Source organism: Antechinus flavipes, chromosome 3 (assembly GCF_016432865.1).
Source record: "Antechinus flavipes isolate AdamAnt ecotype Samford, QLD, Australia chromosome 3, AdamAnt_v2, whole genome shotgun sequence".
NCBI classification, from domain to species: domain Eukaryota; kingdom Metazoa; phylum Chordata; class Mammalia; order Dasyuromorphia; family Dasyuridae; genus Antechinus; species Antechinus flavipes.
This window is the reverse complement of record NC_067400.1, coordinates 425,980,393-426,006,471: the sequence shown is the minus strand read 5'-3', so window position 1 is coordinate 426,006,471 and position 26,079 is coordinate 425,980,393. Positions and strand designations below refer to the sequence as shown.

Here is a 26,079-nt window from a genome sequence, read left to right as displayed (position 1 = left end):
ACCATTGCTTTGAATTTAAGATGATATAGCTCATGAGGGCAAAAGCCAACCAGAGTGGTCCTGATAGGGCTGGATTCCTCTATTTGGACTGCTGGAAATGGCTGAGTCTCATGATCATCAAGTTCTCAGAAAGAGGAAGTGAAGACTTTTAAGCCACTTCCTTATTCAAATGTCTACCCTCTCATTAATTCTTCACCAATCAAAGTTGATTTCACCTATTAGTGACAGCAGAAGGTATTTAAAGCATTCAGTGTCTCCATGTTTTTGTTGTTAATGAGAAAAACCACTGTGCACAAATTTATTGATAATCAGCCAGTCTAATTAATAAATTAGTCATAAATCTGTTTCTCAGGTTTTTCATTCATCTTAGCTCATTATCTTTTCCTCCCTAAAACTTTCGCCTCTTCTGAGTTTACCTATTACTTGTGAGGTAATTTCTATTCTCCTCATCAGTCTGATATCTTGATGCCTCTATGATTCCTCAAGCTCTGGTTTATTAGATAAACTCATTGCTTTCTACTTCTACAATATATCTTGCTTTATTTTCCTTTTTACTCACAAGACTAACACTTTGGTTCCAATACTCTAATCTAGACTATTGAAACAATCTCTAATTGTTTTCCTTATTTCAAAGTTATTCCTCACTCCAAACTATCCTCCACATAAGTTTCAAAGTACAAGCCTGACAATTGATCTTCCTTGCCTGTATCTTTGCTCTTTCATCCATGCTCAGACAACTTCCCAGATTTCCTTCAGTATTTTAGCTTTTGAACATATTTTGCATTTTATATTTTGATTTGGATAAAGATAGTAATGAGACAACAGTATGTAAACAGTATTAGAAACCCCATCTGATGGACTTGGGCTCAAGCCAGCAAGGTAGAAGGAAAGGGTCAGATCAGAGGCAGAATGAGGTACAATTACAGGACAGCATAAATTTGTGTAATTGCAACAAAGGTTTGAGTCTTCCTAAACATTTCCTTTTTAAATAGGCCATATCTGGATAGGTGGCACCATAGCCAGAGTGTCCAGGCTGGAGTCAGGTGGACTTGAGTTCAAATCCAGCTTCAGACATTTACTAGTTCATTAGTCATGTCACATGTCACTTAATTGTTTCTCTCGGATTCCTCATCTGTAAAATGAGCTGGAGAAGGATATGACAAATCACTCTAATATCTGTGATAAGAAAACCTGAAAGACTTAGAGATAACTGAAAATGAGTAAACAACAAACAACATCAATAATGGGTCAGTTGTATGTCAGGGTAGAAAAAGCAAGTCTTTGGGTTAAAACAACCTTAGACTGATTTTTTCAAAAAGTTATCTTAGTTTACAAATCTTCAGCATCTGGGTCTAGATGGATAGTCATGTTTTCCTGCCAAAATTAACATTTTCATGAAGTTCAGATTTCTTGTCCTAATAAATACAGAGTCTAAAAGTAGGGTCTTAGCATCTTTAACATGCTTAGATACATTTGCATAGCTGACATTTTATCTGGAAAGTGATTTAATCCAATTATTAAGCGTGCTAGCTGAGTCAAAAAACTCAAACAAACAACAAAAAAAAATTGTTTATCCTCAAGGACATTAGTTTTAGTTTAGAAATGCATTAATAGTAGGTGACCAGTGGCATTGTGAAAAGACCATTGGTCTCAGAATCTCCAGGAGGCCTTAGGTTTAAATTCCATCTTTAACACATATTGACTATGAAACTTTTGGCAAATTATTTAACCTTCTAAAATCCATAGATGACTCTCTAAAATGACAAATGTCTTACAATGGGATTTGCTTGCATTGACAGAAGTAACTTCCTCATGGAGTGTTTCCCATGTAAACAAAATGACAATCTTTCTTTAAAAATGTGAACATTATTGTGCTCAGTGCTTACATTTTACTAGGCCTATGTGCACAGAAGAAGTCAATACAAAAATATAGAAAAAGTAAACAAGAGGGAAAGTACTAACATTGAAGAAGGAAAATCAGGAAAAAACTAATGTTTGAGGTATCAACTGTCTTGAGTCTTGAAGTAAGCCAGAGATTCCAACAGGCAAGATAAGGAAGGAGATCATTTTAGGCAAATGACAGTCTGTGCAAAGGCACTGTTAATGATCCTTACCCAATTCAGTTCCTGATTCCTTGTGTTATTTTTCTACCTCCAAATCACTCTCTTTCACAAGATAAAACTGCCTTTGCTCCTATATTTTCTTTCTCATTGGTAATTCCTTTTTGGACCCTCCACTTGAGTTATCATCCATCACAACCATACTCATCTCTTACCTGGCTCAGCTCCTGAATCTCTGCACTGTTTCCTAACTTTGCTCCAAGCTTTCTTATGTCCTCACCTTCATTTACCCCTTTGGTTTCCTTTTCTGTGCTATCTTTCTTTATTTGAATGTCAGCTCTTTGAGGCCAAGGAGTGATATTCTTTTATTTATCTTTTATTTGTATTGACAAATTCACTGTAATTAGTATAGTGGTTGATATACAATTAGTACTTAATATATGATTTATATATTTCTAATTTATGTAGAAAATTATTCATAGTTTCATGTATAATCTGAAAATAATTTAATATTCATGCCTGAATGATTAAGAAAAACAGCAGGGTTTAATGATGAAAAGGACCTAATGTCAAACAAAAAGATCTCTTTTAAATGCCAGCTCTGACATTTGCTAGATATAGATCTTGCCAAGGGCAAATCAATTAATCCTCTATATAGTTTTCTATCCAATTTATACAATGGAGATAATAAACTGCCTATTCACAGGGATGGGATGAATTAAGTATATATCCTAAATTCATATAAAATGTGAGCTGTTTCTATTAATACAATTATTTGAGAACCATTGAACAGATGACTTAATTTTGCCTTTACACTATTAAAAAGTCATGTCTAGATTTAAAAGAAAACACAGTGTACAGTGTAATGGTAGAACAAAAGTGTTTTTGTTGTTGTTGTTGTTGTTGTTGTTTTTTGGCTGGTACAGAGATAGATAATTTGCTGCTCACATCCTATATAGCATAACCCAACTTGTTATAAAAGAAGGAGACAATCAGGGACAAGTGAAGAGACTTGAATAAGAATATATAGACAGTAGTAATTGATGGATTAAGGATATTAACTCAGGTCCTCATACTCCCAAATCCAGTATTCTTTTCACTAATAGGCAATTAGATAACATATTGGATCCAGAGTTAGAAAACTCTGAGCTTAAATGTGGTCTAAAATTCTTGTTAGCTATGTGACTCTGGGCCAGTCAGAGCCTCTGTTAATTTCAGTTTATTCAAAGGTAAAATGGGGATAATAATAGTACCTATTTCCCATGTTTGTTGTGAGGATAAAATCATAATATTTGAAAAGGATTTTGTAAACTTTTAAGCATTATGAAAATGATAACTAGTTGTTGATATTGGATTATAAACATTAGTTTGACAATAAGGTGAAAGTTGGATTTGAGAGAAGACGATGAAAGCATGGAGATTAATTCTAACAATGACATTATTTGTATTCTTTATACCATTCATTTAGCTGTATGTGAATTCCTCTGATTCCTCTATTGTAGTCAAATAATATGATAATAAAATATCAATTCATAAAACAATAACAATTATCCATCCATCATGTTTCCTGTCATTTTATCACATTTCACAAATTAACATAGTTTAAAACATTCTTAAATAACTTCAACATCCATGATTCATTTATATATATATTCAAAAAGTAAACTTGTTTTAAAATATTTGTCTCCTTTGAAGTACAATGCAAAGTCTGGACTTTTTAAAATCACAGATTCATTGCAAAAACGCCGGATTCAAGGAGAAAGACATATATTTATCTTTTCTCCACAAAGTTACCCCTCCTTTCCCTCTCCCACATATAACTATATCCCCTTCCCATTAAACAAAAAGACTATGTGATTAAGACTGTTTGTCCTCAAACATTTGCTTATTTGATCATTGGTTATTTAAGAAAAAAATGTTACCTCCTGTGTCAATGATTCTTTTTCATGCATTTTTTTCTGAGAATTTTTAATATGATGAGAAAATTTTCTTCTGATGTAATCTTCTGATTCAAATTGATGCAATTTTGCATCAATTTCCTTTTCTTCTTGATTAGCCTGCTTATTCTGATTTTCTTTCTTCCTTTGCTCTGTCCTCTCATCAGTAAGATCTGAAATCCCATTGGATGTTTCAGAATAACTTTGATCTTTGCCAACCTTTTTCTTTTCATCTGCTCCAAAAGCTGACATTGCCTGTTAGACCAGAGTTTAATTATGCCTTTTGTCACAACATCAAGAAATTTCCTCTTAAAAAACCCTCACAATCAGCAAGGTAACATGTTGTAAGTCAATTCAATACATACTTAATTTGTAGCTCAAATTCAGGCTGCATATACAAAGAGAACTATTGTGTTTTTTTTTTTTTCCTTCACTAGGAAAGCCTAAGAAGTAGATATTGCTCTTATCGCTAATGTAATAAATGTTTTAGATTTTTATTATATTTTAGTATGTAACTATTGTATTACTTATAAAAGCATTATCACTTTAATTGTAAGTCTAATTTGTAAGAAAGAAAACTTTCTTTCCTTAGCTGTCTGTCACATAAAAACAAGAAATAAAGCTTCAAGTGATAAATATAATATATATATATACATAACTAGTTGAAAATTATCTATACATTTTCAAAATAGCTCATTATTAAGTTTGATCAATATAATGTAAACGAATTTTCTGACTAAATAAATTTGGTACTTCAGACCAATGGTATCTATGCATTGTAGTATATTACAGAAATTTAAAAGTAGAAGTGACTAAGTAGAACCCAATGGTCATCCTCAGTAGTGAGGTTTTAAGCTTAGAGAAGAACTAGGTTAGCTAGATGTGATACTGAGTGGCAAAGGACTTTATATTGAGACTGAAGCCACTGGACATTTTGGTTCCTTTTAATCCATCATACTCCCTAATACAAAGAGTTAATTGTACTATTGTTGCAAAACTATTACAGCTCCTTTTAGTATATTTCAAATCAAAAAATAGGCATAAGTTAACTTAGAATGAAGCGATGAGAGAACAATAATTTGGAATCAGAATGATATACAGTCAGGTCTTTGGAGTTGCATTTGAGTCCTTTATTTTTATTAAGTATTTTAAAGTCACAATGACAATACCTCAGTTGCTTCTTGCTCTTTTTCACGTTGATATAACATGGCTTGATATTTCACCTGTCTCCGCTTTGCTGCTCTAATGGTTGCCCGATTCTGTTTTTCATAACCCATGGCAACTATGGCCAGTTTCAAGGTTACCAGATAAAAGGAGCAAAAGAAAATGACAATTACAAAAAATATTACATAGGTCTTTCCAACGGCTCGTAGAGTCTAAATGGGATAGAAAGAGAAACAAAGAAAAACATTTTTTTTTATGTTTTAAGACCAAAAAAGTTATGAAAACTGTCATTATGCAGTTATGTGCTCCAGTAAGTAGATCCCTGACTCTGGAATCAGGAAGACCTCAGGTCAAATGTGTCTTGAGATACTTACTATTTGTGTGACTCTGCGCAAGCCATTTAATTTATGTCAGTTACTTTGCATGTGCAAAATAAAAATAATAGTGCCCAATTCCCAGGGTTACTGTGAGTGAAGGTCAAATGAAATCATATTTGTAAAGTCTTGTAAAGTTTTTCAAACTTAAAGTACTATATAAAGACTAGCTATTACTATTATTTTTATTCTTTCATAATTTTAATTTCATGGTTAAGAATTTGCTAGAGGAAATAGAGTTTAATTAATCTCATGTAATATGACCTTTGAAAACCTGAGTTATATATTAAAAAAAATCATGCAGTGAGGGACTTGGATTTAGAGCACCCGAGGTCAAATCTCTATCTGTTCTTCTTGGGCAGGTCATGTCACCCCTCTAAGCCTTAGTTTTCCTTTTTGGGAAATGAGACATTGTACTAGATAGTGCCAAAGGACCTTTCTATCTCAAAAGCTATGAACCCATGTGAGAGACAAACAGAACAATTAAAATTCAATTCTTCAGAAACGTTGAGCAGCAATGAGAAATTGAAAAGCCAAGTTTCCAAAGAATGTTGTAAGCTTCAAGGTAATGTAAGATAATAAGTATCACTGACCAGTGAACTTTCAGAAGAAACTCACTTGAGTCCAAACTTTTGATAAAGATGTTAAGGTTAGAAACTGGTTTAAACTGATCAGGTTCAAGGACCCAGAAAGAGGATTTTTTTTATGTTCCTGAGCTGCCTCCTAGCCTGATCTCCCACCTAGACATTGGGAAACTTTTAAATTTGAATTAAAAAAAAGATATTCACAGACAATTTGAACATCCACATAGTTTATTAAGCTCTAGTAAATTAGCTGTAAAGAAGCTTCCAAATAGCTTCCAAAAAACTACAAGGAAATAATTTTTTTCCACTTAAATTCACTCTTATTCTCCCATTGGTCAACATTATTGCTCATAAGGAAAAAATTCAAGGGAAGCAGTCGAATGAATATAACTTAACAAGATGTTCTAGCAAGCGACCACTCAAGGAAAATATGTACAAAGTTGTCTGGGAGTGGAACCAAATCTCTTTATTTTCATTATGATAGGGGGATTTCATCTTAATTTCCAGTTTAATCTAATTTTGATTGATGATCTGGTCCCTACAACAAATTCTATTTCCTGTTGGCTTGTTTCAATATAGTCATCATAGCTCTACGTGATTTATCCTAGACTGTGTCAGACTCAAGCTGCAATGGGCAAACAGGTTATCCTATGAGCAGAATGGAAGGAGTTGAACGAAGTGCAAGACTAAATATCTTTTTTTCTGAGAAATCCTGCAGAAAATAATACAAGTGGCAGAGCCAAGTTGGCACCTAGGAGTGAACTCTCACCCAGGCATTGCCCTATAGGGTTTCATCCCTATCTGAGACTAATAGTGTTGAAATAAAAGTGGTGTTGAAGGGGAAGCAGGATAGTGGTAAAGATTAAAAACCCTGGTATATTTACAAGAAAGTAACTGTGAACAAGGTCTTTTCAGCCTTAGTTTCTTCTTTTCGCAAAATGGACCCAACAATGTGGTATAATCTAATTCATAAAGTTTTGAGGGAAATGCTTTATAATTTGTGCAATTCAAAAGAAATGTGAGGACTTCCGGTTAAGATGGCGGAGAGGAGGCTCACAGCTGCATAAGCTCCACGCTTTCTCTCACTATCCACTTCATTACAAGCCTCTGAATCAATGCTTGACTGAAAAAAACCCACAAATAGTTACCAAGAGAAGCCATCCTTGAGATCCGCCAAGAAAGGTCTGTCTTTACTGGAGGGCTGGGACGGTTTTAGATCGGGCGCAGGCTGAGGGCAGCGGCAGTGAGAGCACAGGAGCAGACTGGAGAGGGGGTGGGGAGTGATCGTAGCCGTCTCTGCGGGGAGAGCTTCGCTACAGGTTTGGAACCTGCAGCAAGTCAACAGCCCAGCAGAGAAGCTAAAAACACCAGGGCTGAAGAACACAACCGCAAACAGCTGGAGTCTCTCAGGACCTGGCCGCCCCCCCCTTCCCCCCCCTCAGTGACTCAGCACGCTCTGGGATCTCAGAGCGCAGGCGCAGCACAGTCCTGCTAGTGCCTCACTGCTGCCCCCTGCAGTCTGTAGAGGAAGCTCGATAACACACCCAGCCCCCCCCCCAAAGAAAGACTCCAGTTTTTTCTGTTTTTCTTTGCTAGTTTGTCTCTCATTAATAGACAGAATGAGCAAGAAGCTGAAGAGGACTTTAACCCTTGACAGCTTCTATACAGATAGAGAGCAGACTCTAAATCCTGAGGAGACTAAAAACAGACAGTCCCCAGGTGATTCCCCAAAGGAGGAGAGCATCTGTTCCTCAGCACAGATGAACCTCATAGAAGTGATTAAAAAGGCTCTCACAAGGGAGCTAGAAGAAAAATGGGGAAAGCAGAGTGAGGCTTGGCAAAAGGAGAAGGAAGCTTGGGAAAAGGAGAGGGAGGCTTGGCAAAAGAGCCTGGAGAAAGTTAAAGAGAGAGTGGATAAAGAAGTAAAATCCTTGAAAAATAGGATTAGTGAACTGGAAACAGAAAACAGCTCTCTAAAAAACAAAATTGGCGAAATGGAAAAAAATTCCACAGAACAAAAGAACTCAATTGGACAATTAGAGAAAGATTTTAAAAAAGTGAGTGAAGAGAATACTTCACTGAAAATCAGAATTGAACAAGTGGAATTGAATGACTCGAGGAGACAAGAAGAATCAGTCAAGCAAATCCAAAAAAATCAAACAATGGAGAAAAATGTGAAATACCTTCTGGGGAAGACAACAGACCTGGAAAACAGATCTAGGAGAGACAATCTGAGAATCATTGGACTCCCAGAAAAACATGATGAAAAAAAGAGCCTGGACATTGTCTTCCAGGAAATTATCAAAGAGAACTGCCCAGAAGTCATAGGAACAGAGGAAAAAATAAACATTGAAAGGATTCATCGATCACCCACTGAAAGGGATCCTAAAATCAAAACACCAAGGAATATAGTGGCCAAATGCCAGAACCCTCAGATGAAAGAAAAAATATTGCAAGCGGCTAGAAAAACCCAATTCAAGTATCAAGGAGCCACGATAAGGATCACCCAGGATCTGGCAGCATCCACATTAAAAGATCGAAGGGCCTGGAATATGATATTCCGAAAGGCTAAGGAACTTGGTATGCAACCAAAAATAACTTACCCAGCGAGAATGAGCATCTTTTTCCAGGGAAGAAGATGGACATTCAACGAAGTAAGCGAATTTCATCTATTTCTGATGAAAAAACCAGAACTTAACAAAAAGTTTGATCTACAAATATAGAACTCAAGAGAAATCTAAAAAGGTAAAGATTAATCTTGGGAATTATATTTTGACTATATAGATGTATAAAGAATACATGTATACCTTGTTCTAGAAATTGATGTGGAAAGGACACTGTACCAGAAAAAGGGTAAAGTGGGGGTAGTACATAACATGAAGAGGCATAGGAAACCTATTATATCTGAGAGAAAGAATGGAGGGGGATGAATATAGTGGGTATCTTACTGCCTTCAGAATTGGCTTTAAGTGAAAAATCTTAAGACATATTCAATCTATGGTGAAACTTCTCCCATCTCATTGAAAAGTGAGAAGGGAAAAGTGGAAAGGGAAGGAATAAGCTAAGCGGAAGGGAATACGGGAACTGGGAGGGAAAGGGGTAAGATAGGGGGAGGAACTCTAAGGCGGGGGGAGGGACACTAAAAAGGGAGGGCTGTGAGAAGCAAGGGGTGCTCACAAGCTTAATACTTGGAAGGGGGGAAAGGGGAAAGAAGGGAGGAAAGCATAAATCGGGGTTAACAAGATGGCAAGTAATACAGAATTGGTCATTCTAACCATAAATGTGAACGGGGTAAACTCCCCCATAAAGAGGAAGCGGTTAGCAGAATGGATTAAAAGCCAGAATCCTACAATATGTTGTTTACAGGAAACACACCTGAAGCGGGGAGATACATGCAGGTTAAAGGTAAAAGGTTGGAGCAAAATTTACTATGCTTCAGGTGAAGTCAAAAAAGCAGGGGTAGCCATCCTGATCTCAGATCAAGCTAAAGCAAAAATTGACCTAATTAAAAGAGATAAGGAAGGACACTACATCTTGCTAAAGGGTAGCATGGATAATGAAGCACTATCTATATTAAACATATATGCACCAAGTGGGGTAGCATCTAAATTCTTAAAAGAGAAACTAAGAGAGCTGCAAGAAGAAATAGACAGTAAAACTATAATAGTGGGAGATCTTAACCTTGCACTCTCAGAATTAGATAAATCAAACCAGAAAATAAATAAGAAAGAAGTCAAAGAGGTAAACAGAATACTAGAAAAGCTAGATATGATAGATCTCTGGAGAAAATGTAATGGAGACAGAAAGGAATACACTTTCTTTTCAGCAGTTCATGGAACCTATACAAAAATTGACCATATATTAGGGCATAAAAACCTCAAACTCAAATGCAGTAAGGCAGAAATAGTAAATGCATCCTTTTCAGACCACGATGCAATGAAAATTACATTCAACAAAAAACCAGGGGGAAGTAGACCAAAAAATAATTGGAAACTAAATAATCTCATACTAAAGAATGATTGGGTAAAACAGCAAATCATAGACATAATTAATAACTTCACCCAAGAAAACGATAATAATGAGACATCATACCAAAATGTATGGGATGCAGCCAAAGCGGTAATAAGGGGAAATTTCATATCTCTAGAGGCCTATTTGTATAAAATAGAGAAAGAGAAGGTCAATGAATTGGGTTTGCAATTAAAAAGGCTAGAAAAGGAACAAATTAAAAACCCCCAGTCAAACACTAAACTTGAAATTCTAAAAGTAAAAGGTGAGATCAATAAAATTGAAAGTAAAAAAACTATTGAATTGATTAATAAAACTAAGAGTTGGTTCTATGAAAAAACCAACAAAATAGACAAACCCTTAGTAAATCTGATTAAAAAAAGAAAGAGGAAAATCAAATTGTTAGTCTTAAAAATGAAAAGGGAGAACTCACCACTAACGAAGAGGAAATTAGAGCAATAATTAGGAGTTACTTTGCCCAACTTTATGCCAATAAATTCGACAACTTAAATGAAATAGAAAAATACCTCCAAAAATACAGCTTGCCCAAACTAACAGAGGAAGAAGTAAATATCCTAAACAGTCCCATCTCAGAAAAAGAAATAGAACAAACTATCAATCAACTCCCTAAGAAAAAATCCCCAGGACCAGATGGATTTACATGTGAATTCTACCAAACATTTAAAGAACAATTAACTCCAATGTTATATAAACTATTTGAAAAAATAGGGATTGAAGGAGTCCTACCAAACTCCTTTTATGACACAGATATGGTACTGATACCTAAACCAGGTAGGCTGAAAACAGAGAAAGAAAATTATAGACCAATCTCCCTAATGAATATTGATGCTAAAATCTTAAATAAAATATTAGCAAAAAGATTACAGAAAATTGTCACCAGGATAATACACTATGACCAAGTAGGATTTATACCAGGAATGCAGGGCTGGTTCAATATTAGGAAAACTATTAGCATAATTGACTATATCAATAACCAAACAAACAAAAACCACATGATCATCTCAATAGATGCAGAAAAAGCATTTGATAAAATCCAACATCCATTCCTAATAAAAACACTTGAGAGCATAGGAATAAATGGACTTTTCCTTAAAATAGTCAGGAGCATATATTTAAAACCATCAGTAAGCATCATATGCAATGGGGAAAAACTGGAACCTTTCCCAGTAAGATCTGGAGTGAAGCAAGGTTGCCCACTATCACCATTATTATTTAATATCGTATTAGAAACACTAGCCTCGGCAATAAGAGTCGAGAAAGATATAAAAGGAATTAGAGTAGGCAATGAGGAAACCAAACTATCACTCTTTGCAGATGATATGATGGTATACCTAGAGAACCCCAGAGATTCTACCAAAAAGCTATTGGAAATAATTCATAATTTTAGCAAAGTAGCTGGCTACAAAATAAATCCCCATAAATCCTCAGCATTTTTATACATCACCAACAAAACCCAAGAGCAAGAGATACAAAGAGAAATTCCATTCAGAATAACTGTTGATACCATAAAATATTTGGGAATCTATCTACCAAAGGAAAGTCAGGAATTATATGAGCAAAATTATAAAAAAGTCTCCACACAAATAAAGTCAGACTTAAATAATTGGAAAAATATTAAGTGCTCTTGGATCGGCCGAGCGAACATAATAAAGATGACAATACTCCCTAAACTAATCTATTTATTTAGTGCTATACCAATCAGACTTCCAAGAAAATATTTTATTGATCTAGAAAAAATAACAACAAAATTCATATGGAACAATAAAAAGTCGAGAATCTCAAGGGAACTAATGAAAAAAAAATCAAATGAAGGTGGCCTAGCTGTACCTGATCTAAAATTATATTATAAAGCAGCAGTCACCAAAACCATTTGGTATTGGCTAAGAAATAGATTAGTGGATCAGTGGAAAAGGCTAGGCTCACAAGACAGAATAGTCAATTATAGCAATCTAGTGTTTGACAAACCCAAAGCCCCTAACTTCTGGAAAAGAATTCATTATTTGATAAAAACTGCTGGGATAATTGGAAATTAGTATGGCAGAAATTAGGCATGGACCCACACTTAACACCATATACCAAGATAAGATCAAAATGGGTCTATGACCTAGGCATAAAGAACGAGATTATAAATAAATTAGAGGAACATAGAATAGTTTATCTCTCAGACTTGTGGAGGAGAAAGAAATTTGTGACCAAAGATGAACTAGAGACCATTACTGATCACAGAATAGAAAATTTCGATTACATCAAATTAAAAAGCCTTTGTACAAATAAAACTAATGCAAACAAGATTAGAAGGGAAGCAACAAACTGGGAAAACATTTTCACAGTTAAAGGTTCTGATAAAGGCCTCATTTCCAAAATATATAGAGAACTGACTCAAATTTATAAGAAATCAAGCCATTCTCCAATTGATAAATGGTCAAAGGATATGAACAGACAATTTTCAGAGGATGAGATTGAAACTATTACCACTCATATGAAAGAGTGTTCCAAATCATTATTGATCAGAGAAATGCAAATTAAGACAACTCTGAGATATCACTACACACCTGTCAGATTGGCTAAGATGACAGGAAAAAATAATGATGAATGTTGGAGGGGATGCGGGAAAACTGGGACACTAATGCATTGTTGGTGGAGTTGTGAACGAATCCAACCATTCTGGAGAGCAATCTGGAATTATGCCCAAAAAATTATCAAAATGTGCATATCCTTTGATCCAGCAGTGTTTCTATTGGGCTTATATCCCAAAGAAATACTAAAGAAGGGAAAGGGACCTGTATGTACCAAAATGTTTGTAGCAGCCCTGTTTGTAGTGGCTAGAAACTGGAAAATGAATGGATGCCCATCAATTGGAGAATGGCTGGGTAAATTGTGGTATATGAATGTTATGGAATATTATTGTTCTGTAAGAAATGACCAGCAGGATGAATACAGAGAGGCTTGGAGAGACCTACATGAACTGATGCTAAGTGAAATGAGCAGAACCAGGAGATCATTATACACTTCGACAACGATATTGTATGAGGACATATTTTGATGGAAGTGGATTTCTTTGACAAAGAGACCTGAGTTTCAATTGATAAATGATGGACAAAAGCAGCTACACCCAAAGAAAGAACACTGGGAAACGAATGTGAACTATCTGCATTTTTGTTTTTCTTCCCGGATTATTTATACCTTCTGAATCCAATTCTCCCTACGCAACAAGAGAACTGTTCGGTTCTGCAAACATATATTGTATCTAGGATATACTGCAACATATCCAACATATAAAGGACTGCTTGCCATCTAGGGGAGGGGGTGGAGGGAGGGAGGGGAAAAAAAATCGGAACAGAAATGAGTGTCAATATAATGTAATTATTAAATAAAAAATTTAAAAAAAAAATAAAAAAAAAAAAGAAATGTGAGTTGACATCATTTACTATAAAATAAATCCTATTGACAAAGTAAATTTGGAGATTTCATTAGTTCTCTGGTTATATATTTCTCAGTCTTTCTTGGAAGCAACAACCCATTTGTGTTTAACTAATATTACCATCTAAATTTACATTGCTCATTCTCACCTGTTGATAAAGGCTTTCCCAAAAATCCAATGTCATTAATCTGAATAGAGACAAGAAAGCCCATCCAAAATTGTCAAAATTCGTGTAGCCATAATCAGGATTTATACCAGTTTTCACGCATAGGTGTCCTTCTGGACATTGACTACATAAAAAGAGAAAGAATTAATTGATTTCAGTTTATTTTTTAATCTGTTTAAGGAACAAGTAATGAATACCAAGTTCTAACCTAATTTTCTCTCACCCAAATATGAAACAGAATGCCAAGCATTTTATTTTCCTTTATATAGCAAGTCAGAATCAACCTATGTATTTTATAAGGGCCTAACAGTCATCATACTATCATCATGATCATCATGATCCTCTTCTTCTTCTTCTTCCTTTTTCTCCTCTTTCCTCTCCTCCTCCTCTTCCTTTTTCTTCTCCCTCCTCCTTCTGCTCCTCCTCCTCCTTCTTCTATAACAAACTTGGGTAACAAAATCCTGCTTTACTTCTTATCAGTGGATAAAACCTTGTGTGCAGAGATATATCATAATCATCTTTTTATACCCTACAAAACTTACTACAGTGTATGGCATGTGGTGGACACTTATTAAACTGAATATTTCCCAACTAAAATGGTAGGAAGGCTAATTTATATCATATTTCAAGTAATTTCTGTGAAAAAAATTTCCAAGAATATCCTTTCATTAAGATGATTTTTATGCCTTTTATTCACACTCAGATATCTGAAAGTTGACTCAGCTCCTCCAAGATGTGTAATGGATACCCCTTCTTTAAGTAAAGGCTAGATTACTTGAGTAAGCTGAGTAGACAGTAGGCTCTTAATTATACAGAATGAACCTAATGGACCAAAAGAACTCTTCATCCTTTCAGATTTTGCTACAACTTGTAAAGGGGGATTTATCCTCTCAGCCTTGTTATTTATCTATAACATGGGAATGAGAACATTTGAACAATGTAAAATACAATATTCATTCTCAAGACAGAGCTTTACAAACTGCAAAGGATTCTATAAACTTGGGTCACAGGGATATTATTTTAAATGTCTTTGTATTTCTAAATTCCTTCCATATGATAACTTCTCACTGAATATTTGTGGGTAGATTGATGCAACCTATGGAGAAAAACACAACACAGTACAAACCAAGACTTCTTACCCAGCAAATGTACTGTTGCCACAAAGGAAAGCATTCATTCCTCTTTCCAGAAGAAAACTTTCAAATCCTGAAAATATGAATGAGTAAATTTATTAACTTTCAACATAACACCAGATTTCACAAGACAAGGATAGCTCTATCACGTATCATGCAAAATTGCATACTGGGTGACATTTGCCTTTCCCTATACTTCTTGTATTTTGTAAAATCATAGATTTAAATATGGAAGAAACACAAGTGATCACCTGGTCCAAATCTCATATTATGCAGATGAAAAAAAAATGAAGCCCAGAGAGTTTATGGGACAGGTTCAAAGTTACAAGTATGATATCAGTTTAAGGCCCCCAAATCCACTGCTCTTTCCACTATTTCATAGTGACTACTTCACAGCTAATAAACATTTATTAACTACCTACTTTGTGCTAGGAACTACACTAAGTGCTGGAGACAAAAAGGGCAAAAAGTCAACCCTGCTTTCAAGGAGTGTACACTCTAGGGGGATAGACAACATGTTATGTAGAGTTATGTCCAAACAAGCTATATATATATATATATATATATATATATATATATATATATGTAATAAATTAGAGATAATCTCTTAGAGGACCCACAATAACATAAAAAGTAGGAGGAAGAGAGGAGAAGGGAAACCACTTCATGCATGGAAGACCACCAATGGATATACTCAGAGCCAGGAGATGGAATAGTTGGGTTTTAGAAATAGCAAAGAGGTCAGAGTGACTCCATGGTGGAGTACATGGAAAGGTGGAAGGAAGAAGACTAAATAGGTGGGGAGACAGGTGATGAAGGACTTTGAATGCTAAAGAGAGTATTTTTCCTTTAATTCGGGAGGTGATTGGGAGCTACTGGATTTTACTGAGTAGAGAAAGTGACATGGTCAGCCATGCATTGTCTCCCACTTTCAGACATGTTCACTCTCATCTATAAATAACTGGTAACTTAATGAATTTCCTTAATAAGAAAATAATTACAGATGAAGTAAAAGAAAGATTATCCTTGTTTGGATTTGTCCAAGACAGCAAAGCTAAGACCAATGATAGTACCTTTTATATATAACAGAAATCTCTTATCAATAAAATGATTTTAATAGAAATATCTTTCCAAAAAACAACCTTAAAAATATTTCATTTAATAGGCAAAAAAGAGAAGAGCTTGGTAAATATCCCTGGCTAGAATATAAGAATGTAAGCTCCTTTAGGACAGTTACTGTTTTATTTTTGTCTGTGATCTCAGTGTTTAGAATGTATGGAACAGAATAGACACCAAAACATGTTTGTTGATTGAAATATTAATGCCTGTTTGTGGATTGAGTGATTTAAAGCCTGTTTTTGGAGCACACTTTTGGAGTTATGATGCTTACTTTCATTGTCCAACATAATTTCAGTCATATTTCCTTCTTCTTGAGGCCATGGTAAACATTTATGCTTCAAACTGCCCATGAATAGCTGCATCCCCATGACAGCAAAAACACTCAAACAAAACATAGTTAGGACCACCATATGACAAAACATCTTTGCTGACCGAGTCAGGGTTCCAATGATAATCCTTGTACCTGAAAAGAAGGAGGGGGGGAAAAGCAGCATTGCAACAATGAAATGATCTGACAATACAATATTACATTTTTGTTGTTGTTGTGGCAAAACATATGTAATACATCGAACCAAGGATCATATGCCAAAAGTGACCCTGGTCTTGTTGTTTAGTTGTGCCCATCTCTTTGTGACTACATTTGGGGTTTTCTTGGCAAGGATGCTGAAGTAGTTTGCTATTTCTTTCTCCAATTCATTTTATCCATAAGGAAACAGGCAAACAGAGTTCAATGACTTGCTCAGAATCACAGAGCTAGTTAAGTGTTTGTGTCTATATTTGAACTAAGGAAGATGAATCTTCTTGTCACCAGGCCTAATGCTTTTTCTACTGCCCCATTTAGATGTCCATAAGATAAGTAGTTTTCATTAAAAGGCTAAAGTTGCCAAGAGTGTTAACATGTAGTGGTACTAGTATATAGGATCCTGGGTCACAATACACATAGAAAAATATTCTCTTGAACACTTGTCTCTTTTAAATCTAAATCTGGGACCTAGGAGTGAAACAATTCTAAAAATTTTCAATATCAAAACATTGTTTCAGCTTACATATGTACTATTAAATAACTATAATCAGAAAGTTCATATACAATCATACTAAATTTTTTCCAACTCCCACCTCCATCCCAAATACCCACAAGAGTGGAAGGGCAATGATTCTAAAGATTATGCAAATCATGTTTACCTGTGGTTAGAGAAATAGCTTTCAAAATTCTTAGCAATGAGAAAATTCCAAGAGCTGGAATACTTTCTAGGTTTACAAATATGCTCAGATACCTGTAGAGTTAAATTAGAATTATTAAAAATTTAGACAGATTCCAAAGAAATCTAAGGACATTATCAGTTTTTAATGCTTTTTTAACTTGGGGAAAATGATAATCAGATATTACTTTCTATATTTAGCAGACCTTTTATCAATAAGAAAATAATTTTAAGAGAAAGAATTCAACAATATGAAAACTGTAAAGGATTTCAGAGATCAACTTATCCAATGAAACAAGAATTCCTGATGCCATCTCTGATTAGTAGTGATAAACCTTAGGGGAAAACCATTGGAACAATGATACACATGCCTTCCTATGACTATTAGTGTATCCCCTTGTTCTTTCTGGCATGAATCAAATTTGTTATCAAATACATAAATTTAATCAGTCTTCTTTTTTTTTTCCTATGAAAATCCATCAAATACTTGTGGAGAACTATCACATTTCTCTATTTTTCTTTCCATTTACCAGATGTTTCCCTCTTGTCTTCCACTATCTTTAGACATCATTTAGTTTAGTAATTAAACCACATAGTACACAATTAAGATTATTTTGACATTTTCAAATGACCATGTGATATAGTTCATAAAACTGGATTTCTAGTTAGCCACCAAGTTCAAACTCTGTTTCATTTACTATCTGTATGATTTTGGGCAAGTAACCGATTCTCTGAATCACTTTCCTCATCTGTGAAATGAGAGGGGTGAACCTGATGTACTTTAAAGTTCCTTACAACTACAAATTCTGTAAGCTAATAAAATTAATTATGAGATGCTATAATCTAGGGGAAGCAATATTGTGTGTGAAAATATACTGTGAATTAGGAGAGTCTACATTTCCTGCTTTGACTTGGACAAATATATTTAGAAAAATGAACACCTTCTATTTAATTTTTTTAAAAATATCAAATGGATACATTAAGAGATTTTGTTATAGAAGTAAGTATTTTTGACAAGAAACCCTATGGACATATCTCCACTAAAAACATCATTAATCAATAATTTAATTGATAGGCAAAAAAGGAAAGAGTTTGCTAAATATCCCTAGCTAGAATATAAACCCCTTTAGGATAGGTATTGTTTTTGTCTTTGTGGTCTCATTGTTTATAGTACCTGGAAGAGAACAGACATATTAACATATGTTTGTTGATTGAGTGATTTAAAATCCATCAAATACATAGTTAAAATATTTAAGATAAGGATCTAAAGACTTTTAGTTAGATGACTTAGTCTTTATTTTAAGACATTTGAAAGTAATGTAAGCTAGTAAAAGGAACATTTGTCTAATCATCAAGGGCTCTGTTCCAGTTCTTATATTTATTTCTTTTTTCTTTTTACTTTAAAAAAATTATTTTTAACACACATTGCTTTATGAATGATATTGGGAAGGAAAAATCAAAGCAAAAAGGAAAAAATATGGAAAAGATAAATCACTGAATCACTGAGAAGAAGCAAATCTTTTATAGTTGATCCTAAATTAATTTCTATCTATTTTTAGGTCATCTTGGACAAAGCACAATGTCATTTGTACATGACTTCCCCTAGCTTTAAAATGGAAATAAAATCAAACACTGATAATTGATAACCAAATTTTGAAGATGAAAAGGTTGTAACAAATATGCATACTTGTTGTTCATTAAACGAAATCTACAATATGTACAATTCCAGATCCAAATACCAATGAATTAATTCCTAAAATATCCTTTAGGTTCAAATTGTCTTAGCAAAATATTTGTTTGCAAAAATGTTACTGGTTTTCAATTTTAAGAAAAAATACCTGAAAATACTTACGCATAGGCAAGAATATGGATATAGAACCAATTCCAGGGATCACGAAGCAGTGTAAATGCTCCTATACAGAAGCCTCTTGCGAGGATTTTTATAAGGATCTCAAAAGTATATAATCCAATGAAAGATAACCTGAAGACAAGTATCCACAAATATATTAGATGGAAGAATGACACATCAATAGTTATGAAAGAAATCTGAAAATTGTTGTAAATCTGTATATCAGATAAGATCAGAGGCAGAATTTTTAAATGACTCTTCTAGACATTAGCCATATTCTTGCTCCAAAGTAAAGATAAATGTATCTTGTAACCCAAGGAAAAGGTCATGGAACTTTAGCATTAGGGCTTTTAAAGACAGAAATGACTTGGATGTTATCATAAGGGTTTCCAAAAATCATGACTTGAAAAAAAAAAGTTGGCAAAGATGCCTAACATTATCACCAAACAGTTTCTAAGATGAAATACCTCCTAAGACAGTCAAATATTGGCTAGCTATCACCAATAATTTATGAACAAGGGGCAAAGAGAAGCTTCTTAGGAATTCCCTTTCCCAGAAAGCTGTAGGAGAGTCTAATGCTTTCTTGATATTTATCTAAATTAAAAAAAAAATATAGACCCAATATAGTCCCAATGTTACAATTGGCCAAGAGAGGATGATTATAGCTATAACCCCAGAGAAAGAAAACTACACAAAATGGATACAGAAATCAGTAGGCTTTGATTCAATATGGAAAAATACACATTCTCATTAAAATTTATTTTAAAGTTATTTTATTAACTTACTCAAAATAAAATATCCAGTCTGGAGGGTTAAGGTTTGTCAGAAAAATACAATTGAACAGGAAAGTGCCCATAAGGATCATGTTGAATAAAGTAGGTGAGGGTCAAGGAATATAAGATGATAAATCATGTTAGGAATTTTCTATGTATATGATGAAGACAGTTATCAAAATGCTGATAATATACAACTTCTCACTATACAATGATTGTCAAATTACTTTCACAAAACTATTTCTCCTACTTTGCATAGTTTTGCAAAATGAAACACATATTTGAAATGTTATTTTCAAATGAAGACTACTACCATGATTATTCTCCAAATAAAAATGCTTTTTTCACACTTAATTAAAAGGAAATCAGTGGACTAATATTGGAGATTCTTTTCAAGTGGACAAAGGAATAAAAGTCAGATATGAAGGTTGAAACAATTGCATTCCTTTGGTTTGACTTTCCTTTTAAGAATATAATATTTGGTGAATCACTGGAAAAGGATATCAGTTTACCAAAATCTTTATGGATATTCTTCTAATCATATGGAAAGGAGTTAAAATGTACAAAGCAGGGGAGGCATTGAATCGAAAAATGGTTTTTCTTTTATTCAATACAATGAAAGTCTGCAAGAGGAAATAAGAATCCAGTGAGAAGATAGCATTCTTATTTAACAGCTATTTAATTTACTTCATTGTTATTGATTCACATTATTCTTTATTCAGGATAAATAATATATATTTACATATGACATATTTCATATGTAAATAACATTACGTACATGCAACATATATTACATCTATTACATATATACACATATATCATGGCATACATATTTATAAATGTCATACAATAATCATATATTATATATGTGCTTTGCACTTGTGTGTATACAGAGTATGTTTAATATGTCTTCTGTTATATATGCATTTCTTATAATTTTATGACTGTGCAAATGTAGCATTATAAAAAATTAGAAGTAGTAGAGAAAATCTAATCATTTCAATAGATGAAGAAAGTGAGATTGACAGATAAAAATTTCATAGGGCCCAGAAGAGAGTTCTAATCTAAACATACCATACCTAATACTTGAAGTAAAGGGTCTGTGTTTTCTAAAATTATCAGATGATGTAAAACTAAATGAATTAATTTATCAGATGATAATATCCTGATCCAAGAAACATCTCAACAAGATTAAACAGTGAACTAAATCAAATATGACAAAATCCCATGGGAATAAATCTAAGTTTTGCATTAAGGCTTGAAAAAAATTAAAGCTCAAATTATAGTGATTTTTTTTCATGCAAATATCTGTGCATACGAGGTTTGTTTTTTTTTTTTTGAAATCTCAACGATTCAATATTTTGGTGTGACCAAAATCATAATAACTTAAATAAAAACTCAAAAACTTTTCATGAATTTCAGTACACCTAAATAGAGTACATAAAATGTTCTGTCAAAATTTAAAACACTATATAAAATTTCAGATTGTCACATCATGGAATACTAACATGTTCTAATCCTCCTTCTTAGTAGTACAGTTTTAAGTTATTCACAAAGTTCCTTAATGGCAGAAGTCATGTCCACTTTAAAAAAAAATGCCTTAGAATACTTAGCATTGTTTACACAGAGTAGACTCTCAATAAATTCATGCTGATTGGTTGATTGATAAATGGTTGGTCATTGGTATTAGATCAACACATCATATAATTACTGAATATGCACAAGTATGATATATATATATATATGGTATTATGTTATAGACTAGGGACAAAAAGCCAAAAATTAAACAGTCCCAGCCCCATGAAATCTTCATTGTGTTGGGAATTGCATCATATTTATTTATTACTCAAAAAGTAAAGTAACCAAGATGTCAGCAACAAAATCAACTTGAATTAAATCTAAGAAGATAACCTTGAGACTTCAACATTTAAAATTTCACTGTCTCTTTATATTCAGCAAGCCTTTTTATGTCCTGATGAGAATCTTTTCATTCGTAGAGGCTAAAATAGAAACATTCTCCCTGTGCCTATAAGAAATGCTCACATTTTTATCCAGGTAGTATGGGTCCAGGTCTTCCAGGGGCTCTGACATCATGCTTGTAGGAATGTTGCCATAAAAAAATGGTAGCTGTTTACCAGCTTCCAAGTCATTATTTGGCTCTACTCCTTCTTCCTCCTCCTCCCTTTTCTTGGTAGCAGTGCATTCTTCAGCAAAAACACGAGATTTTCTGGTGAAGTAGGTGAAGTTGTTGGGTCTTGCCATCTTTTTATGTGGTCAGTTTTAAATCTCTTTTAGATTTTTAAAGAGCCCTGAAATAAAAAAAAAAAATCACACACACATACAAGAAAAACAGTGAAAACAAAATCATTTGTGAGATAAAGGGAATATATCATGAAGTACATATGTTTTTATTTGTGACCACAGAACTCAAATGAGCAAATATTTAATCAGAATTTTTATTTGAATATACTTGTATATTCGAATACATATCCAAAAACCCTTACAGAAAATAATATTAATTTGTCAGCCAAACATTCTAGAAGCTTAACACTCACTTTTTCCCCAGGATTACCTCTTCAATCTTGTCATTCTTGTACACCTTTTTAATTGTACAGAAATAAATATATATATATATATATATATATATATAGAGAGAGAGAGAGAGAGAGAGAGAGAGAGAGAGAGAGAGAGAGAGAGAGAGAGAGAGAAAGAGAAGAGAGAGTCCTCAATTCTCCTCTTATTTAGAGACTGCTTTATAATTGGTGATTCAGATTCTTATCTCTCCAATTAGGTACAAACTTTGTCAGAATCAGTGATCATTCTGTGCTCTTTAATGCTTCAATAAAGGAATATTTATCTATCCATATATAATTAATTTTAAATGCATTGTGCTGGCAAAGGATACCTTGACTTCTGTGTCAAGTAGCCATAGATGGAATGAAAGAATGAGAGAAAAAGGACCAGGACCAAAGTTGTTCAATTTTTCAAAAACTGTGAGAATAATCATTCTGAAATAATTAACATTGGCTCTGGAGGAGCCTGGACCTGGATTCAATAACTAGTCAATCAATAAACGTTTATTAAACAGCAGGCATGGTGCTAAGCACCTAACATGCAAAGGACAAAAGACAGTTTCTGCTCTCAGGGAGCTTACAGTGTAATGGTTCATCTCTTATTTCTGATGCAAATTATGAGACCTTGAGTAAGAGCCTTAAACCTCCTCAGGAAGTCTCCTAGCTTTCTTAGATTTTTATTTTCTTACCAGGACTGTGAAAAAATTGGATTTTTTGGGATCCCTTTTGCCTTTGAAATTAATAGTTTCATGAGGTACCAGCTAGATTTCATAGAAAATGCATTCTTTCGCTCATTCCCTTCTATTCACTTCTATTAATACATAACCATGGAGCCGGTTCCCTTTAAAATTCATTTCAATTAACCACTTGCAGAAAGTCTTCCCAGATTGTAAAGATTAAGTCTTGTTATCTCCTTGTCTGATTATTGTGTTTTATATTGCTATTATTTCTTTGGTAATTAAAGTTGATGCTAAAGAAAATACATAAATAAAATATGATCCCTGAAAAAAGTCCAGCAAAATAACATGATTATCACTGGTGAGAAATCTTACTTTCAATTAATTGTGTAATTTGTCATTTAGTCTAATAAAGTTGAAGTACTTCAATTTTTGAAAGCTATTGACAGAAATTAGTTGAATAATCAGATCAAATGATTTGTAAGCATCTACTTTTTTCATTATTTATTTTCTTCAATTTCAATTAATGTCTTATTGGAATTATTTTTGTTCAGTTTTTAGGCTTAGTTGAATGACTAGTTTCAGAAATAGTGGTTCAAAGTCAACTTAGTAAGAAGTCTTTAGTTATGTGCCTTAGCATTTTTTACTTGGCTCTGTTTTATTTATTAATACTTGAAAACGTGGATGGTAAGACACTATCCAATTTTGCTTTCTTTATGCCAGTCCAGATTAAATTGAATGCATACTTTACAAAATCATATTAGGCCTAATAAAGAGTGTTTGTGATTGGTAGAGGGTATTTAGGGAGAAAGGAGAGGATAGGCGTGGAAAAGCTATTCTAAAATACAACTGGGTACTGAACCTGTGGTTTGAGTGGTGTAGGGAACTCCCTGAGGAGGAAATGCCTTCAACCAGTGCAAGGCACACTGTCTTTTGAAAGGTATAACAGTAGAAAATTGCTTAAGGCATTAAGAAGTTAAATGATTTGTGCATGGCCATAAAACCAGAAGGTGAGAAAGGAGGGACTTGACCCCAGGTCATCAAGGTTCAAAAGTTTTTTTTTTTTTTCCTATCAATTATTTACATAATACAAAATATTACATTATTTACATGAACCTCTTATGGTTCAACAAAAACAGGATTAAAAAAATGATTAATTCTATAACAAAGATATGAATAAGATAGAATTCTAAGCATTTGAATCACTGAGTAGCCCTAAATTCATTATTCTAGACCTAAAGTAGCAAAAGATACATAATATAATTTCCTAAATATTGAATCCATTAGAAACAGAGAATGGAGATTTTTACCTATATATAATACCTTATATAATAGCAATAATTAATATAAACCAAATAAAAGGTTTTATTATACAATCTATGCATAAAAAGGATTTAAAACAATTTCCAGAATTAAGCAGATTCATGGTACAATATTCTATGTTGTTGATTGAAAAAACAACAACACTATTTTCTTTTGGAATCCTCAAATGTAGGGGTACCAAACTGGTAATTCTATAATAAGCTAAAGAGTGTCTCCCTGACAGAATCAATCAATTTTACTACCAACACAGGCAACAAGGGAAGACAAAGACATCTCCCAGTTGTCATTATCATCCTCACTGCCTTTTATTAGATCTTTATGTTTTGCAAGTTGCTCCATATGTTACCTTATTTAATCTTCACAACAACTCTGTGAGGTAGATGCTGATATTATACCCATTTTTAAAATGAGGAAAAATAAGACATAGAGAGGTTAAGTGAATTTTCCAAAGTTATAGAGCTAATAGTTATTTGAGATGAAATCAGTATTCTTACCTGAAGCATCCCATAATATTTTACACAAAAAATTCTTCAAACATGTTCTAGGATTCCCATCAAATTCTTGTACAATATTGTCTTGCGATGTCAAATCTCTTTATTACAGAAAATAAGAGGGAGCTCATCTTGAAAAGAAAAATCAGGGCAGATAATATTAACTAATCACTTTGTTCATAAAAGAATGCTTAAAATGCTCCCATAGGGGATGTGGGGGGTTTATGAGGGCCAGACACTTTATATAGATTATTTTACTTAGAACATCTCATTACAAGCAGAAGTGTATTTTGATGAAATCACTAAGTTAGTTCTAAAATATACTCTCAAATCACAGTCTTCTATAGGGTTAAGAAGGTACCTTAAATGATCATCTAGTTTCTTGTTTGAACAAAACTTCTCTCTTTAACATGTTGGCAAAACATTCCTTAAAATCTGAGCTTAAATTTTTGCTAACTTTAAATATTTAAGTTTTATCTTTTAGGGAGTGCAACTATTTTAGCTCTGCTATAATTGAGACTTAAATACTTTAAAATTTTTAAAAATTAAAACATTATTATTATTTTTCTTAAATTTATTATTTTATTAAATAATTTTATTATTTACTAAATTAATTTTTGTTAAGGATTTTTTATTAAAGCCTTTTATTTTCAAAACATATGCATGGATAATTTTTCAACATTAACCCTTGCAAAACTTTGTGTTACTGTTTTCCCTCACCTTCCCTCCTCTTCCCTAGATGACAAGTAATCCAATATATGTTACACATGGTAGAAGTATATACTAAATCCAATATGTACATACATATTTACACAATTATCTTGCTGTACAAGAAAAGTCAGATCAAATAGGAAAAAAAGTGAGAAAGAAAATAAAATGCAAGCAAACAACAACAAAAAGAGTGAAAATGCTATGTTGCGAACTATACTCAGTTCCTACACTCCTCTCTCTGGTTGTAGATGACTCTCTTCATCACAAGATCATTGGAACTGGTCTGAATCATGCCATTGTTGAGGAAAGCCATATTCATCAGAACTGATCGTTATATAATCTTGTTGCCATGTACAATAATCTCCTGATTCTGTTCATTTTACTTAGCAATACTTAAATACTTCTTAAAGAATAAATGAAAAAAAAAAAAAAGAATAAATGGCCCATTGATCAGTTTTGTTATCAGAGGGTAGGCAATGAAATGCATTTCCCTTTT

The 26,079-nt window shown here is 33.5% G+C and overlaps 1 protein-coding gene across 1 annotated transcript in view; it reads right to left on the bottom strand.

Moving 5' to 3' along the window:
• The window catches only part of LOC127554587 (sodium channel protein type 9 subunit alpha-like), a 118,832-nt gene that overhangs the window by 53,329 nt on the left and 39,424 nt on the right, over positions 1–26,079 (bottom strand). Inside the window, 10 exon segments of the mRNA XM_051986232.1 lie at positions 3,983–4,252; positions 5,167–5,373; positions 13,718–13,859; positions 14,875–14,941; positions 16,259–16,450; positions 17,170–17,261; positions 19,039–19,167; positions 19,821–19,910; positions 20,313–20,431; positions 21,852–22,117. Coding sequence (XP_051842192.1) covers positions 3,983–4,252; positions 5,167–5,373; positions 13,718–13,859; positions 14,875–14,941; positions 16,259–16,450; positions 17,170–17,261; positions 19,039–19,167; positions 19,821–19,910; positions 20,313–20,431; positions 21,852–22,070 — 1,527 coding nt within the window. The 5' untranslated portion in view covers positions 22,071–22,117.